Genomic DNA, 20,095 nt, shown 5'->3' with positions numbered 1-20,095 from the left:
ATTCACACCTGCAAGTTCTAGCTTGATAGTCTCATAATTTGCTCTTCCCCAATTAAAAATTTTCCTGTCCTCTCTGATTCTATCCTTTTCCATGATAATGGTAAAGGCCAGGGAGCGGTGGTCGCTGTCCCCCAGATGCTCACCCATTGAGAGATCTGTGACCTGACCCAGTTCGTTACCTAATACTAGATCTAGTATGGCATTCCCCCTAGTTGGCCTGTCAACATACTGCTACAGGAATCCGTCCTGGACACACTTAACAAACTCTGCCCCGTCTAAACCATTGGAACTAATCAGGTGCCAATCAATATTAGGGAAGTTAAAGTCACCCATGATAACAACCCTGTTATTTTTGCACCTTTCCAAAATCTGCCTCCCAATCTGCTCCTCGGTATCTCTGCTGCTACCAGGGGGCCTATAGAATACTCCTAATAGAGTAACTGTTCCTGATTTCCACCCACACTGACTCAAAAGAGGATCCTGTTACATTACCCACCCTTTCTGAAGCTGTAGTAGTATCCCTGACCAGTAATGCCACCCCTCCTCCCCTTCCCTCTCTCTCTATCCCTTTTAAAGCACTGAAATCCAGGAATATTGAGAACCCATTCCTGACCTGGTGCCAGCCAAGTCTCTGTAACGGCCACTACATCATAATTTCATGTATGTATCCAAGCTCTCAGTTCATCACCTTTGTTCCTGGTGCTTCTTGCATTGAAGTACACACACTTTAGCCCTTCTACCTTACTACCTTTACACCCTTTATTCTGCTTCTCTTTCCTCAAAGCCTCTTTAAATGTTGGATCTGGCTTACTCCATGCACTATACTCGCAGTTCTCGCATGATCTTTATCCTCCTCCACCTCACTATCTCCTCTTACACTCTGGTTCCCCTCCCCCTGCAAATCTAGTTTAAACCCCCCGGAGCAGCACTAGCAAACCTTCCCGCAAGGATGTTAGTTCCCCTCCAGTTCAGGTGCAACCCGTCCTGTCAGAACAGGTCCCATCTTCCCTGGAACAAGGCCCAATTGTCCAGGAACATGAAGCCCTCCCTCTTGCACCAAGTCTTAGCCACATATTTAGCTGCATTATCTTCCTATTTCTAGCCTCACCAGCACGTGGCACGGGTAGCAATCCTGAGATTGCAACCCTGGAGGTCCTGTCCTTCAACTTTGCACGTAAGTCCCTAAATTCTCTTTGCAGGACCTCCTCCTTCTTCCTATCCACGTCATTGGTCCCTACATGGACCACGACATGGACCATGACTTCAATTAGATTGCTCAATATTGCTCAATTTTTAGTGTTCTGTGCATTTCTATCCATATCAGAAGGAAACTACTCAATTTTTTAATAAATATAGATTCCTATTCTTAGACCCAGCTGAAGGAACTTTTCCTTCACCTAGCCAGTAAGTGTCTTGAAAACTCCAATCAAGTTCAATGCTATGCAATCTCTTTCCATGCTTTAACTTTTGGGGGAAATTTACTCATCTGATATATCCACAATATCAAGAATTGTTCATGATTCCATATATTTTTAAACAACTCAATGATGGAATGCAGGAATTTCTGATTGGGCCAGCATACAAGATCCATCTGAAAAGGGCCCACAGCCAACATTGTTCCTGGACCATTAAAATCAACCGCTGTGACGTTTCTGGACTGAACTTAACACGGATGACAGCTGCCCTTCCACTAAGGACATTGGAGAACTGGGTGAAGCTTTGCAATAATTTATTCCTGAGCTTTGTCACCAGGAAAAAATCACAAAACAAATAGAAGAAACAATTCTTAAAGACCCCTTGAAAAACTGCAATATCCCTAACACAGCAGGGGCTTTATAGGCATTTGTCAGACTGCACTTAAAGCACTGTGAGCAGTTTTGGGACTCTTATCTAACAAAGATGTGTTGGCAGAGCAGGTTCACAAGAATGCTCACTGGAATGAAAGGGTTAACACATGAGGAGTATTTGATGGTTCTGGACCAGTACTTACTGGAGTTTAGAAGAATGAGGAGGATTTCACTGAAACCTATCAAATATTGAAAGGCCTAGACAGAGTCTATGTGGAAAGGATGTTTCTTATAGTGGGAGAGTCTAGGACCAGAGGGCACAATCTCAGAAGTGATGAGAAAAGGGCAGAGGGTGGTGAGTCTAAGGAATTCATTGCCACAGACTGCTTTGGAGGCCAAGTCATTGAGCATATTTAAAGAGGAGGTGATAGGTTATTAATTGGTAAGGATGTCAGAGGTTATGGGAAGAAAGCAAGAAACTGAGCTTGAGAGGGATAATGAATCAGCCATGATGATGGTGGAGCTTTCTCGATGGGCCGAATGGTCTGATTCTGCTTCTATGTCTTATGGTCTAGCACCAGAATAACACACACAAAACGCTGGAGGAACTCAGCAAGATGCTGACTGAATTTCACAGATTCACTACACTCTGGTTAAAGAAATTCCTCATCATCTCTGTTCTAAGGTGCCCCTTTCTATTCTGAGGCTGTGCTCTCTGGTCCTAGACTCCCCTACTATAGGAAGCATCCTGTCCATGTCCACTCTATCTAGGCCTTTCAATATTAAATAGGTTTCAATGAGATCCCTCCTCATTCACAACACCAGCAAGTACAGGCCCAGAACCATCTACTGCTTCTCACAGGTTAACCCTTTGATCCCCAGGATAATTCTCATGAACCTCCTCTGGACCCTCTCCAATGCCAGCAGTTCCTTTCTTAAGATGCCCAAAACTGTTCACAATACTCTAATTACAGTCTGACCAAAACCTTATAAACTCTCAGCATTACATCCTCCCTTTAATATTCTACTCCTTTCACAATGAATGCTAACATTTCATTTGCCTTTCTTACCACCAAGTCAATACACGTTAACCTTTAGGGAATCCTACACCAGGATTCCCAAATCCCTTTACAGTTCTGATTTCTGTATTTATATAGAAATACAGAAAATAGTCTATGCCTTTATTCCTTCTCCCAAAGTGCATGACCACACTATATTCCATCTGTCACTTCTTTGCCCATTTCCCTAATCTAAGACCTTTTACAGACTCCCTGCTTCCTCAACACTATCTGCCCCTCCACCTATCTTTGTATCATCCTCAAACTTATCCAAAGCCATCAATTCTGTCATCCAAATCATAGACATATAACACGAAAAGAAACTGCTCCAACACTGACCACTGCAGAACACAACTAGTCACTGGCAGACAACTAGAAAAGGCCCCTTTTATTTCCACCCTTTGCCATTGCTGCACAAACATCAGAAAGGTCTAATGAGCCACCCCCAGCTGACACTTCAGTAAATCACACCTCCAAGCTGTGCTCTTTCTCTATGTACAAAACAAAAACTGAAACATGAGGTGCCAGTACAGGAAGTTGTACAGTGGCCTTACAAAATAGATCAGTTGCTCTGCAACTGCTTTGAGTTAATAGACTAGTCCATATCCAAAGACTCAGCAGCCAACCTCGATGAGGATGTTACCACTGTCACAGACTTTATCCACAAGTGTTTAGGGGATTGTGTTGTAAAGAGGTAAATCTAGAAACAATGGGTGAACCAGCAGATCCACTCCCTAGGTCTAGGACTGCAGCGTTCAAATCAGGTAACCCTGATCTCTAAGAGTAATCAAGATGTAACCTTCATAAAGCTATCAAGGATGCCAAAAGACAATACCAGTGCAAAAATTAAGTCTCAGACCAGCTGCCAGCTGTGGCAGAGCTTACACAACATAAGCATGTTACAAAACAGACAGCATCACTGACAACAGCACATCCCTTCCTGATGAGTTCAAATCATTCTTCGCATGTTGTTAACAGAAGGGGCACTGATATGTCACTATCCACATCCAATAAGCTGTAATGCACCTGAACTACCATCACAGTTACAGACATGAGACCAGTGAACTGCAAAAAAGCATCTGGCTTGGATGGTGTCCCTGGCTGTGTCCTTCCATCCTCCACAGATCAGCTGGTGGGGGGGGTTATTTATCGATATTTTTAACCTCTCCCTACTTCATATGCTTTAAGAAGACCACTGTCATCCATGGCAGATGCCATCTCGCTCCCCTACACTAACCTACAAAGCATCTGGACAATAAAGATGTCGGTGGCAAAATACTGTTTATTGACTACAGCTTCAACTTCATTACTATAGGAGGGAGATTGAAAATCTGGCCAAATAGTGCCACTACAAGAACCTTTCACTCAATGTCAGCAAAACCAAAGAACTGATTATCGACTACAGGAGGAGGAAACTCCCAGAGCGGATAATTTCACTCACCCCGACAATGAACTGATTACACAACCTGTGGACTCACTTTCAACAACTCTACAACTCATGTTCACAATATTTATTACTTTGTTTCTTTTTCTTATTTGCACAGTTTGTTGTCTTTTGCACAGTGGTTTGTCTGTCTTTGTTGTCTGTGGTTTGGCATTGATTTTAAAGTGTTTCTTGTATTTATTGTGAATACCCACAAGAAAATGAATCTCAGGGTAGTATATGGTGACATATATGTACCTTAATAACAAATTCACTTTAAATTATAATTGCACAAATTCATCTACAAACTCCTAGACCTGCAACACAACACCGCCCTTCGCAACTGCATGCGTGACTTCCTGACCAACAGTCCACAATCTGGAAGGACAGTGAATAATACTTCCACCATGAAGATTCTCAAAACCAGTGCCCCATAAAGTTGTGGGCTTCTGCCTCCTACTCTACTCCCTATTCATTCATGACTGTGAGGTCAGATTTTGCTCCATCTCCATCTGCAAGCTTGCAGATGATACCATAATAGTAGGCTGAACCTCAAATAATGACGAGTCAGAGAACAAGGAGACAGAGTGCCCAGTGACATGATCTCATGACAACAATTTCAGAAAGGTGGTGGGGGAGGGGGGGAATACACATGCTCCTGTTTACATCAACAATGCTAAAGTAATTCTAACACTTTGACAACATACCCCTGAACAGGCCATCTAGTGACAAAAAAAAGTTTTGAAAATGATTTTTAGCAGCGGATGCACTTGGCTAGAAATGATTCGTATCCACATGGACTGAGTGTTTTTCAGCTGTTCGACTAAAGGAATCTTCCTCTCAAAATAGGAAAAATATAAAAATGCCAACCCCAAAGAAATTTACTTTTGTAAAATATATATTCTCATTGCAAATAACACATCACACGAGGTTATGCAGCACTTTTAATAAAAACAACTTAATCCAGAAGTTATTTATTTGTCCACATTGTCTGCTCAGCAACAAGAAGCGTGCATGCGCCTAGAGCAGCGCCTTGTAGGTGGAGCTTCCATTGGACAGATTCACTGCCTTTTGGACCAACAGGTATTTAAGTGAAAAGCAGTAAACAACTGCGACACACCAGTGACTGAAATTTAAATTATTTTTTAAAAAAACAAAGTTACAACAGCTCTTACGTCTGGGATTTTTTGCAACAGCTGCGACATTGAACTGGGGTAAATGGATTCACCATTAAACTGTACAACGGTCCTAGCTTTAACGGTGGCAGCGGTATGTCGGCGAGTGTAAAGAAACCTTTACCTGCTGTAACTCGGCAAACACCAGGGCAGAGCTCGCAACAGACCGACCTGCTTCAGACGCACTGACATTGAGGCGGCCATTTTCGACTCGACAACAATCGACGGCGAGCATCAAGGTTCTTGACGTCCGTCAGATACACATCTCACAAGTGCGACCGCATCTCGAAATAAAGTACCTCCAGGACTTTGTGCGCTGGTCCAAATTTCCATCATCTAGTCTCTCTTGCGTCTTGAAATAACTTTATCCCTCGCACTTTTCTGCTCCAAAGCAAATGAAATATATTAATGTAGACTGAGCAACACACAGAAGCAGATTTTGTGTGTTACTCAGGATTTCCAGCATCTGCAGAATGATATGTGTCTCTGTCCTAATGTGGATTTATCATGGTGCACAAATCATTTAGCTTATTTATGAAATACACCACTATGGTCCATTTTAACGATGAAATGTAAAGTCTTAATCTACTCATCCTGTTTTTTTATAATAATGTGTTGTTTTGAAGGCCTTTCAAGGTATCAGGACCTTCCAAAGCATTTTATAGATATGGAAGTACTTATGGAGTGTTGTCAGTATTGGACTATCAGAATGAGGACATCCAATGTACATACAGGTAATCAACAACAAGTGACCAGATATAGCCTGTACGGAATACAGTATGTGTAACAAGAAACAAACTGTTCAACAGGTCGACACTAATCCATAAATTTCTATTGCAAGGGGCTGAGGTGGGGGAAGATTATCATATATTATTACTTGTTTCCTTTTTTTGTTATAACATACAATATTTCATTGAGTTAGAGTTACATGGGTTATTTGACACAATTCACCTGTGCTAACCAAGGTGCCTTCCTGAGCTAGTTCAGTTTGACTGCATTCGGCCCATAGCCCTCTAAGCCTTTCCTGTCCGAATACCTGTCCAACTATCTTTTAAGTACTGCAACTGTACCCAACTCTACCACTTCCTCTGACTGCTCATTCCATTTGCCTACCACTTTCTGTGTGAAAAACTTGTCTCTTAGTTCCCATGTAAATCTTTCTCCTTCCACCTTGAAACCATTCCTCTAGATTTAGACTTCCTTATCCTGGGAAGAAGCCTATGACAATCTAACTTATCAATGTCCCTCATGATTTTGATATAAAAGCCCACGACTTGGCTCCCTCCTCTCCAGGGACAACACTCCCAGTCTATCCGGAATCTCCTGATAACTCAATTGCTGCAGGTCTGTCAACATCTTTATGAACTTTTTCTGCAACTCTCTAGTTAAATCACATCACTCTTGTAATATGACAACCAAACCCCATGTACTGTAATACTCCAGGTGTAGCCTCACTAAGTTCATGTCAATTGGTCATAACAAGATGTCCTAACTCTTGCCCCATTCAATGAAGCCAAGCACAATATACATCTTCTTCATCACCTTATTCACCTGTCTCAACACCTTCAGGGAACTTATATACTTGTTCCCATTGGTCTTTCCGCTCAGCAACACTCCGTAGGTCACTGTTATTTACTGCATAAATCCATCTTTATTCAACTGCATTACTTGACACTTGTATGAGTTGAAAATCCATCTACTATCTATTTGCCCATTTTCCCACTTCCTCAGTTGATCTAGTTGCTGTTGCAACATTCAGGTCAATTTTCAAATGTTTAAAGATGGTGCTCACAGCTGGACTTTTGATAATTATCATTGTAGGTTGTATTTTACTTTGCAACAAATTTAACATTTTGAAAGCTTCCCTATAAAATATATTTTGTGTGAGTATCAATTTTTTCTACAGAGTGAAAAAGAGGTTGAAGTTTGGTAAGTAATCATAATAAACTCAGGACATGCGTCTTTACTTACAAGAGAGAATCTGCAGATGCTGGAAATCCAGGCAACACAGAGAAAATGCTGGAGGAACTCATCAGGCCAGGCAGCATCTATGGAAAAGAGTACAGTCGATGTTTCAGGCCGAGACTCTTTCAAGTGTCCTGTTGAGGGGTCTCGGCCCGAAATGTCGACTTCCATAGATACTGCCTGGCCTGCTGAGTTCCTCCAGCATTTTCTGTGTGTTGCTCACATCTTTACTTAGATCAGTTTTGGACCACCTGCCTCAACAGATTCTGCCTCACTACCGAAGTTGATTATTTTGTGACTTATATTATGAATTTCCTGTTCTCAAAATAGGACAGAGTCATAGAAAAATCAAAGAACACTGCAGCCCAGAAACAGGCTCTTTGTCCTGTATAATTCATGCTGAACTATTATTCTACCTAGTCCCATCGACCTGCACCAGTACCATAGTCCTGCACACCCTTCCCGTCCTTGTACCTATCCAAATTTCTCTTAAATGTTGCAACCAAACCTGCATCCATCACTTCCACTAGCAGGTCATTCTACACTTCCACCAGCCTCTGAGAGAAGAAGTTCCCTCTCATATTCCCCTTAAATGTTTCACCTTTCACCCTTAACCCTAATTTTTCTCAATGATCATCTTCTAAGTTATCAGGCTTTGTCACATGTGACGTATCTTTCCAGTCAATTTACCGAAGCTGCAGCAGCTTGCATTTATAATCAGCACCAGGATTGCCCCTCTGTGTCATTGCCATGATAGCCTATTTTCACCCAGTACACTGTGTAACTCTATCCCTGCTCATCTTACCTGCCGTTGCATTGCAGACCACACCACTGCACCTCCCACAACATTCCTCCCACTTCCCCAGCTCCCCGTGATACATTTCCTGATTGCTGAAGTCCTTAAGCATCCGCTGTGATATCTAGGTTCCTGTTGCTCTTCTGACTAGTAACCCATCTTCCATCCTCCAACAACATCATCCTGAACCTTTCCCCCTCATCAATACCACAGTACTCAAAGTTCAGTCATTTTCATTGCTTATATCAACAATTATAAATATATTACATAAAATATAACAAAATATTAAAAGCAACCTGAAGTCATAAAATTTCCTTCCTTATTTTCAATGGTCTTCGAGACCTAATCTCCTTCCCACTACAATCTCCTCCTAACCTGCACTCTTCAATACACCTCGTCTCATTATATCTGCCTCCAGTGTTAATTCCACCAATGCTGAATGTGCTTTATACTGCCCAGACTCCTAATTTTCTGAAAATTTATCCTATAGCTTTTTGTATCTGCATCCTCTTGTAAAATGCTCCCTGAAACCTAAGTGTGCCTTCAAACTTTGTCATTACCACACATCTCCATGGTGCAAGAGGCGTTGGATAAAACATTAAAGTGTTTTATAAAAACAAACATTTTTGTTACATATATATAGCATTTTTTTTGGAATTTGGAAAGTTTAATCTGCTAATGTTGAGCTTATGCTCCAATGTTGGTTATTGGCTTGGCTATTTGGCCACACAGACCCACACTTCAAGAAAGGACATTTTTTAAAAAAAAATCCTGGCTATTAAGCTAAAACTACCCTGCAAAATTGTTGCTTTCATATTTCCTTTCCACTATGGTGATCTGTTTGCTTAATACTTAAGACCAAAGGACCAAACCATTCCTAAATCACATTCATGTGCTTTCTAGGCACTAAGATAAATACATTAGGGGAGTGAAGAAGGAATGTAAGGTTTTACAAATCCTAAGTTCAAGTTCAAAATGCATTTAATTTCAAAGAGTTATACAACCTTGAGATTTGTTTGCTTACTGGCAGTCACAAAGCTAAGAATCTGAAAGAACCCAATTTTAAAAAAAATAAAAAAGACCAACCCCAGTGCTCACAAAGAAAGATAGAAAAGAACAAATCCTGCAAACAATAGAAGCAAGCAACAACAGCATTCTGAACCAACGTGAAACTGTCAATTTTAATTACTGAGAATCAAAGTAAGTTTCTCCAGAACAAGTCAAAACGTTTATTTTGATAACTTTAAGGCATCTTGATGTATTTGTACATGATAATTAAATGATTATGATCTGTTGTTAAAATGTCCAAAGGCAAGCTGTGCCATAATACTTCATTGGAGACTTTTGCTTCCTTTCTCTTTTGGTAAGAATTTATTATTAATATGATGAAACAATAGTTATGGGTATGTTAGCAGTGTGAATGCAAACTGTAATAAACATTGTGCCAATTATAAATTTTGCTGTAGGTCATATTCAGTTGCACTTGTAATAAATGTAGAATATAAAAAAATAACCTTCTACCTGCCTGCCCTGTGGCAATTGTATTCTAAAAGGAGAATTAAACATTGCAAACTTCTAAGGTTATCATGATGTCCAAAATAAATCTAAGTATAAACACTTACTCCAGATTTCAGATAACAAAATGCACTAACTCTTGTTCCATCTGCTGAAGGCAAGCACATCATATATCTTCATCACCTTGTCCACCTATGTCACTACTTCCAGCAAACAATGTACTTGTACCCCCGGGTCTCTCTGCTGAACAACATGCCTCCGGTCAATGTTATTTACTGCATATGTCCACCTTAGTTCAACTTCATCACATGATACTTGCCTGGGTTAAATTCAATCTGCCATTCTTTTGCCCACTTTCCTACTTGCTCAAGGTGCTTGTTAGATCTAACCACTTGCTCCATATTTCAGATGGTGGAGTGATTTTGTTTTACCTGCATTTGATTCTATTCATGGATGAGATGATTTAACACATAAGACAGAAGACACTAACATTGTTTAATTTTGTATGAGGCCTTTATTTCTGGCAAGGGGAACTGTCATAGAGGAAAGCAACAAAATGAAAATTTGTATGGCTTTTTATTGTTTATTTGTAATGTATTTACAGTTCCATGTTATCACTTTTTATATACATTGCACATTTACATGATAGAAAAAGTACAAAACTATATATTTGGATGAATTTAGATCTGTCATGTTTGAAAATATAAAATTGTATCTGCAACATAATTTTAAGCAAAATGAAAAACCTGAACTGTTTCGCATTTGTCAAAACCTTTACAGCAACAAACCAGTAAAAGTCAACCTGATTACACTTCCATAAAATGATCCTGTAACCTTACAGCTGCAGAACATCTCCAGCTGACAGCACATTCCAGACACAGCACATTTGATCAGTTACAGTAAACAATATCTGAAGCTTTATTTACAATGTGTAACATATTCCAATAAATAAATATAAAAGGTAAAAACATGCAGATATTATAGCTAAAATCTCTAGTACAAAAGGAGAATGACCAGTCACATTTACAGCTATCATAATGCAATTTACAGTTCACTGGAAAAGTATACTTTACAGGCATCATATGTCACAATAAATTAATGATAACACTGTTCTTTTGACGAATATATTTCCAAATCATGTTGGCCTATTTTATGTATAAATTATAAACATGACAGTATAAATAAAAATCTACTAAACTCAACTATGTATACTTCTTCAAAATAAATAAGCGTACACTTATTTACAAATAAGTACACCGACACCTTCCTCTTCGCACAGGGTGAGAAAATTACCAAATCGGAAATGCTGATTTAGGAAAGATGTTATTTTCTTGCTCGTCTTCTTCATCTTCTTCTTCTTCAGTTATGGCTATGGGAGAATATAGGGTAGCTGTTGTATAAATAAGGATCACAACAGCACAGAAACTCAGTGCATGTTTTCAAATCCCTCTTACAGTCCCAATAGAGTTTCTTTTAAAGAGCCTCAAGGATGCAATTTGTGTCATTTGCTATTATGAAGTAATGTTTTATAACACCATTACTAACAGGGATGTGAAGATTCAATGATTATGTTCTATGGCAGTGTTCTTCCAGTCTAACATTTACAACGTTTCCATCCATTGTATTCTTCACTGCAACTGAATTAAACCTATCTATGAACTATTTAAATAGCCTTAACATCTCAAACAACAGTGAAGCATTTGGAAGATCACTACTGTACTGCTAAGAAGGCATCAGGTTCGATTGGAATCGATGTCGAAATCTATCACTATCACGGCATGTTAATCTCCCATGGCATCTTCTTGCCCTGAACGGGAACAGGAAGCATCGTTGTCCAAGAAAATGTTGACTATTTATTAACTTTAACAGTTACTCAGAGTTGAAGCAGTAACACAACAATTCCTCACGAATCTTTTAATTAGTCTATCATATTTGAAGATACGTTGATGCCCAGTTATTTCTTAAGGAATATTACATAATCCACTGACATACCGACATCACTGGATGTTCTTCCCTCGGGGAATCATGCAAACAGTGCTCGGAAAATAATAGTACAATTGTTACAATATATTTTTAAAGTGTCTATTGTTACCACAGCAAAAAAGGCAGCATTTAATATGCGGAAGGGAGGTTTCAAGTGACGTGGGTTAAAAAAAGGATAATATCTATAGGAATAAGAAGATTCACTTGGTCAGAATATTTCATCTGCTCCTCCGAAGAAGGCGTGTGCTTGAAACACTGTCATCACGCACCCCACAAGTCCAGGCATTTAATTCTCCAATTTCTTTAGTGAACACAGTTGCACTTTTGGAGAGACGGATAATTTCTTCCGTATATCAACATGTGACATAATCTTAAATGCGAGTGTAAAGACTGAGCTTATCATTTGACTACCCCCAGCGAACAAATCAAATCTCCCTCCACTGTCCCTTGAAATGACGAGGAACATATGCATAGTCTTAATTGGTAGATAATAGGTGGCGATACATTTGATAAGATCCTTGTCATCGGAGAACTCGAGCTGGCAATTGAAAACCATTGACCGAAATATGGAAGAAAGAGCAAGTCTTATTTTTGGCCTAAAAGTTACTTACAGTTGCAAGATCCCGTGTGTTTAATCTCCAGCAGGGTACCAGAGGAACAGGCTGAGTTTTTCATTGCGCACTCATTGGGGTAAGTGGTGTTATCAGTTGCGCACACTGGCTCATCCGAGCGTCCACCCTGACACACATTGCAAACTACGCATCGACCCCTGCCGAGCCGCCTGTCCCATAAACACTTCTTTCCAGAGCTACATTCTATGTCTTCACAGGATTTCGCTTCTAGAAGAGTAAGAGACAGAAAACAAATTTATGAAAATAATTATTCTATTAGTCTTCAATAACATCGTCATGCTCCAAGTTGTACTTCGATACAGACAAATACGAAGTCTTCATGCATTGTGTACGTGCCAGCAGTTTGCATGCCACGATTCCATCCATAAGAGAACTGTTCTAAACTCAAGTTTGATCCCTAGGCTTTGACAGGTACAAAGGATAGATGTTTCGTATGTTTCGCTACGATCATATATGGGAGTTAATGCAAAATAAAATTTAAAAGGAGGAGACCCGCATCCCTGAACCTTTCTTTTGAATCACATACAAAAATAAAACGTTAACAACTTTAGAAACTGACTTTCTAAATTAGACATCCATGAGCTATACTTTTATCATTGCATCATCCAATTCTTAGAGATAACAAAAATGTACGAAACGGAGGCAGGGGTAGGCCATTCGGTCCATCGTATCTCCTCCATCGATCAATAAGATCGTGGCTAAACTTTTACCCCAGCATCAAATTCCTTAACTAAACCAATGCCCATCGATTCCCTTAATATCTAGAAACCTGCTCCTGTCATTCAAAGTAATAATTCACGTGACCAAATGCAGCTTTCATCGTCACCCAAAATCACAGCTGGCTAATAAACCTTGGGAATACGTCATGCACCTTTACTGATATGGGAGCACTTGAAACCTCCTTTATAACGATTCAGTTCCTTAAAAGGCTCTAGCTCTATTACAAAGACACGGAATAATAGTTTGAGAAATATTTCTCCACTTCGAAGCATAACTTGAAGACCATTACTTCAGAGTGAGAACTTAAAAGTTGAATTTCTTTGAATTTCATGCAATTGCAATTTTAGATTTAGTTACTTAATGTAAATATAGTTTGGAAACAAAACATAGAACACAGTACAGGACAGTGTGGGCCTTTTGGCCCACGATGTGTGCCAACCTTTTAACCTACACCAAGGTCAATCTAACCCTTCCCTCCCAGAACGCTCCATTTTTCTTTCATCCACGTGCCTATCCAAGAATCGTTTGAATCTTCATAATGTATCTGTCTCTACCATCATCAGCCCTGGCAGTGCATTCCACGCACTTACCACTGTCTGTGTAAAAAACACACACCTCTGACATCTCACCTATGTCTTCCTCCAATTACCTTAAAACTATGCTCTCTCCAATTAGCCATTTCTGCCCTGGGGAAAAAGGGCTGACTGTCCATTGTCTATGGAAAACATATCATTGCATTATGAAACAGACTCATTTCTCTGCTTTAGGAAGTTGAAAAGATTACGTGATTAGTAAAGATGACCTTTGTGCTACGTAGGTGGCCAGTGATCTAACCGGTATCAGTGAGCTTTTCTAGGAATAATTGGAGAGACAGTGTTTCATTTGCATTTCATTTTGTCCATTGCATACTAATTACGCCGACAGAAGGAAAACTCTTCCACGTGGACTTCAGCCTCAGCAAATTTATGCGGTTTGCACTTTGTTAGGATTTGAGTACGTACTTATACATTTCCCTTCGTATGCGACTCCAATGGACCTTCCCATCAAGCAGGTGGCACGTCTGATATGGCAGGCGCTGGCATACGTGATCCCATCATTACCGCACAGGTACTGCTCCGGACTTGAAGGTTCAGGGCAAATCCTCGTGTTACACATCACACAGTAGGCACTGTTCGTCTGATCTACCACACACACCGAGCTGCCTGGACACAAGACATCCCGGCAAGTTTCTGAAAAAGAAAGGAAACACTAAAAAAATGTGAAATGTGCATCTGTTGAAAACAATCATTAGCAGTCGGCTGCGTTGATCTTTTTGAGGACAGACTTAAGGTCAAAATGTGCTTATGCACAGCAATCCTAAATATGCAAAAACTATTTAGTAGACAAGAATTCGAACCATAATTAGCCCAAGAATGAACCACATACATATTTAAAATCAAATATGTGTGAAATAAATCATTCAAAAGTCGACTCTGCATTTGAGTCGAGAAATTCGTTATTTGGTACTGTTTAAGTGAGCTTCCTTTTCAGTTCCTGAAAGACGTTGCCATTGAGCGTAATCCTAGCGCACACGTACTTCTGCATTTGCCTTGGTACTGGACCTCCAGTTCGGGATGTCCTTTGCATCTCGCCTTCAGGAGAACGCACTCGTCTTTGTAAGTTTTCCCGTCGGTCCCGCAAACAGATCCTTTCCAGGTGACGTTGGAGCAGTCAGGGGCACAGACACATCGAGGCTTGTTCTTCTTGTTCATTTTGCACCTTTTACCAGGCCCGCAATCGACGTTATCGCACGTTTCTAGAAAGAAAATGACACAGATGCAATTGTCTGCAGACCCTTTCAACGCAGCAATTAAGAAAGGGAAATTGAGTTAATTGTCCTTGTTAGCCAAACTAATCACATAACCAGCAAGTGAGAAATGTACTTTAATGTTATTTTCCTGATTGTTAATATTAAGCAGCCGCCATCTTATTAGTTCTGCATACTGAGAAGATTCAAGCTACTCAAGGTGTATATCAAAGTATATATTAGAATTGTTTAGACACTAAGCGCAAAATACACATTGTTCGAAATTTGATTTTAAAGATATATTGATGCAAAAGATTTCGATTCACGGAGACTAACAAAGGTGTACCTTTACAAGGCGTGCAGGCAGGGGCTCCTCCGTTAAAGATGATCCACCGAAAAAGTGTGCTAGATGGGACGTCATCCTCAGTCCAAGCCGTACCCAGTCTTCCACTTTTGCAGCACTCTTCCCGGTTGACCCCAGTCATATAGAGGACTTGGCATTTGCCATTTTTGGCTTGCTGTAGCCAGCAGTTCCCAGCTGCAACGTACAGTCATATTACTGTCAGGTCTACTGATCTAACACGTGCACTGTTACAATAATGTTTACTTCAAGTATTTTACATCAGTCGATGTAAAGCACAGAAGCTGAAGTAATCGACATGTCCCAGCGGTAAGCTTGTGACATTTTTGAATATCACGCTTGTTAAGTTATCTGGCTCCAAATCATCACAAGCTGAGTACTGCATAGGCGTGATAGGGTTGAAAGAAAAGCACCGTCGATTAGGCACATCGATACTGAGGTCCCAGAAAGAACCACATCGGCAGGGAATGGTATGACGAGCTACTCGTCATTTAGGCGTGAAAAAAATCTGGGGGCTGTCAGTTTGACAGCATCTACCAAGCATCCCAAACTTCAACGGCAGGTATCGATAAATCATGAGCTCGTGACATTATTTATCGACATTGTCACTCAGGAATAGAACCGATCGCAGTATTCCTGTATTCTAAACATGTCTGACTCTGCTGCCTCTTCTGGAGAGTCTAGACGCAGTTGATACCGTCTAATATAAATCTCTTTATCTTATATGCATAGCGTGTTTGGTTATACTATAACTTCTATGTTAGCAATATAACCGGGGCTTATTATAAGACACGTGGCAATTATTTCCACTGGACCAAAAATATTAGTTCAGTGTTTAAGTAATGCTGCAGTTCAGCGTGATACAGCAATTTAACTCACCTCCACTCACCCTACCGGACGCTTACGCGACGGTTCATATGCCGATCAATGGAGCGTTTTTCCTCTAAGTAACACCCTTTTGATTTTACTAATTGAATAAAGACCTACACGACGTTGTTTCCAAGGGTCCAAACTCAATTTTCTATTTATTTTCTACGTGAGTCCATGGAATGTCCACACAGGTAATGCGATTTGCACCTTACAATTCAGCGCGATTGTGTTTCAATAAATGTGAATAAAGTACAGAAACACGTGTTCGAAAGGTAACTTGCTACATCGCATTGTATCCTGCGAGTCTTGAACTAGAAACAAAATGTAAGTACGCTTTGTGGATTATCGTCAGGTTTTTCGGTATGTCCTCCCAGAGAGAAAAAATTACACGAAGCGCAAGTTGAAACAAACTTGAAACTAAGAGCCGTATTTACAAATCTAACAACAGAGAGCGAACTCTTCCCATTCTGTTTTTAACTTACCCTGCACTCGGTCGTCTCCAATGGTGAGGAAGATATAAAGTAAAAAAACGCGAGACACAGCTCTGTTGCTTAGCATCCTTAACATTGTTGCACTCAGTTTCGCCGCAGATAAGTACTGATCTGAGAACGCCAGTCTAGTCTGATCGCAGAGTTGAATGAACGTCAAACTGTGAATGCAGTCACTCTTAAATATTTTGGCTGAAAAGGGTCTTGGCTGGTCTGTTTGGTGGGCGGTCTTCTGATGGCATGGTAATGTGCTTGGCAGGCTGGGGGAGGAGGAAGTGATCAAAAAGTTAAGGTGGACGGAAACTTAATCAGGTGACATTTCACCGCCTTCTCTAAAAGTTCTATAAAATCTCAGTCAATTAAACCACAAATATAAGATATAGGATTATGATCTGCGCGCCGGGTTGCAGGTGACATGACACTATAAGCTAATGGCGGGATAATGTGGCAATGAACGAACTTATCCCTACTGTTATTCTTCACGTACTTATAGTACGATCTTGGATTTTCTTTTGCTCTCGTGCCAGTGTTAGCATTATATGATAACGATAGAATAAATACTAAAGAAGGTATGTACTTTATTTCCCAGAGGTGTTTATTCTCAGCAAGATATGCATCATTTGAGGGCAAATATTATCCGTCCTAATCAACACCCCCCCAACAAAACATATCATATTTAATGAATTCCAGCATTAAAGGTACGGTTCCTATTGTAGCGCAATAATAACAAGACATATAGTCAATATCGAAGTTTCGTCTAAAATCTACGAGTAGGAGGTTTGTTTACATGGAAAGCAAGTTACTATCATAATTGACCTCCTTAAGTTCAGTCTCAAGACACACAGGGGGAAAGATTTTTTTTACTGCAATATTGGCTTAGAGGATCAGTGCAGAGTTTGTTAGTAATTTATGGCCATCTGACTGCTTCGGTGGGACCAATCAACGTATTAAATAATAAAATAGGGAATCAGAAATGAAACCAAAGAAACTGATACCGTGCGTGCATTCTGCTATTTCATATGAGAAAAGCAGTTAGATTTAATATGCAGAACTGGCAAAGTTTCACGTCTATTACTGGATCAGACTTCGCATGTCTATGAAATGCCGTAGGCGGTCTCCTATTCTCATTTAGGAGATTGTGACATCGAAAGTCGAATCTTCGTGTTGCTCAGTGAAGTCACTTTTGGCAAGGAAGGATAAGTATGTGGGAAACCTTCCTCCAGGAAAAGATAAAACGCATGATCCGATTTAAATCGTGATCGCTCTTAATCCCGGGCAATGTTTTAGTTGTGATAGGTGTATGGACCTCACTCGAAATAACTCGGTGATAACAGACGTTTTCCACCAGCTGCGGGATATAATGGTAATCTTTTAATAAAGACTTATTACAATAGGCTCTTTATAATAAATGCCAGAAATGCAATCGTTCTAATATTAGAGTAGACAGTTGTTTGGGTGACCGTAGTACTTATCACACAAGAGCGTTCAAAATAGACATCCCAATAAAAGAAGATCCTTGGCGTCATCATACATACAACAAAAAAAAAATCACCTTCTCGATACAGCAAATCCATGTGAATCATTTTCGGGCTCAGCGCCTCGGAACTCCAGTCCCTGCATCTGGAGCATCCTGGATTGTTGTTCCACAACATGGCAATTCTGACCTATTAATTCTCTCTTTTTTGGGAAAACGTTATGCAGCCCCCTAACGATTCAAATAGGGTAACTGCAACTGAAAGGGCCAGTCGCCCCCCCACCCCCCCCCACCCGACCCAAATGACTAAATGATTTCCACTCTCAACAACTGTTTCCATTGCTTTGTCATAGAGGTGGAGCGTCAAATGAAAGCGGAAATATTGCGAGTCACGTTTTCAGATTACAGTTCAGAGGCCTGAGTTTGGATTCATTTCGACAAACATGAAATTATATTTAACGGCACGAACAGCCTTCCATTCCTAAACCGGTTTTAGGTTTAGAAAATGGCACTCGGTTGAGGCGGGATAAGCTTCACAGGATTTAATTTACGGTTTTAAATAAAACCATTAAAAGGTGCTAATATGTGATCGATCGACTATCACTGCACACAATGCTTCCCGGTGGTGTCATTAAGAATTCGTTTCGTGGGGAGGGAAATGGCTTCTAATCAAAATCTTCACTACCCTTTAGCGGACAGGTGATCATCTTTGGTCTTCAACAGGGAATATTTACTGCGCACATTTCACAAATCTCAAACACAGCACTGCTTATCAGCACCTGTAGTTGAATCAGAAACTTTAATCAAACTTGAACCAAGGTAGAACATTGACAGAAAAATGGAAGCGCAAACTAGGGTTGAAACTGCAGATTATGTGTTAGTAAGAGATGATCGTGGCCGGATAGATCGGCGCAAGCAGAGAATAACATCAAGTTTAGAGAAGATGAATGGAGATAAATGTAAACAGGGTTCACGAAAAGGAAAACACAGGGACATTGCATACAGCGAGATGGCCGCGAAGCTAGCGAAATGTGAGAGGCTATTAGAGATGCGGAGCGCTGAAAAATTAGGGGGAAAAATATTCGGATTGAAACGCAGCCTCTGTGTAGGTCTTGTGTAAAACCAAAGTGAGACACCTGGAGGACGAAAGTTGCACGCGCTCATCCACCTTGACAACGCGATTTCAGGAACTCGACAGGTACGCTTCCAATTTCAGTTAATATCATTCTATTTATGAACTCCAACTTGTATTAAAGCCATTATTTTGATGTGAACTGGGTTTATTTTTTTAACTGTAATAGTTTACGACTTAGTGTGTAATATACGTCCCATCACAATTTATAAAACAAATTATTGAACTTTTCTGTTTTATTCCCGGTTCTATATCTGGATCATTAATACATCTTTATAAATTAAACTACTCCCCATTCTTAAAATACGACAGGACTTGAGTTCTCCTGAAGTCCAAACTTTGCTAGATCGAAATTATTTATCAATTCGTTTTTCATCGGACCTCTCAATGAATAAAGTATAAATCTTTGCTAACAGAGGCCTAGTTGAAAGGATGATACAGATTAACAAATCCTCCTAAAATAATATTGGCTGTGTGTGCTAAAGTCTGTACGAATATTGCACCGTAAATTCTTATGCATTACTGAAAGAAAAAAAAGAATTTCAGTGTCGACGGGCCGTCTTAATTTACTGCTGTACAGAAACAACTGCTCTATTGATAACTGATAGTGTGCTTTATTATTTAGTTGCTGAGTATTATTTAAAATCGAGTTATATTAAAATCAAGTGTTTAGGTTTTCTGCTTGTAGGTAATTCAAAATTTATATTTGAAAATATTCTTCTCTACACGATATTAAATTAGTGATACAGAATGTATTTATTACTGTTGCTGCTCTGCACGTACAAGAGTGATATTTATGAAGTTATATCCACGGGAAATATTTCTTACAAAATAATAAATCATTCAAAAAATAAGTGTAATGTGAACATGAGGTAATGAAGTCCGGCTAAATCAAATTCGGTTAAATGTGAAAGCGTTTCCTTTTTTGGT

At 39.9% G+C, this 20,095-nt stretch overlaps 2 protein-coding genes across 2 annotated transcripts in view; both read right to left on the bottom strand.

The window, feature by feature from the left end:
• The window catches only part of ndufs4 (NADH:ubiquinone oxidoreductase subunit S4), a 106,948-nt gene extending 101,169 nt beyond the window's left edge, over window positions 1-5,779 (bottom strand). Inside the window, 1 exon segment of the mRNA XM_072252504.1 lies at window positions 5,568-5,779. Within this exon segment, the coding sequence (XP_072108605.1) occupies window positions 5,568-5,779 (212 nt within the window).
• Window positions 5,780-10,267: 4,488 nt separating this feature from the next.
• LOC140194987 (follistatin-A-like) lies at window positions 10,268-18,209 on the bottom strand. The gene is made up of 7 exons (XM_072252502.1): window positions 18,112-18,209; window positions 16,554-16,819; window positions 15,187-15,378; window positions 14,631-14,849; window positions 14,056-14,283; window positions 12,314-12,541; window positions 10,268-11,088 (listed from the first exon to the last, which is right to left on the bottom strand). Exons 1-7 carry the CDS (start codon window positions 18,186-18,188, stop codon window positions 11,009-11,011), a joined length of 1,290 nt encoding a protein of 429 aa, XP_072108603.1. The 5' UTR covers window positions 18,189-18,209; the 3' UTR covers window positions 10,268-11,008.
• Window positions 18,210-20,095: the final 1,886 nt, after the last annotated feature.

This window comes from Mobula birostris, chromosome 3 (assembly GCF_030028105.1).
Source record: "Mobula birostris isolate sMobBir1 chromosome 3, sMobBir1.hap1, whole genome shotgun sequence".
In the NCBI taxonomy this organism is placed as follows: domain Eukaryota; kingdom Metazoa; phylum Chordata; class Chondrichthyes; order Myliobatiformes; family Myliobatidae; genus Mobula; species Mobula birostris.
The sequence above is the reverse complement of the archived record's forward strand: the minus strand, read 5'-3'. Positions and strand labels throughout refer to the sequence as shown.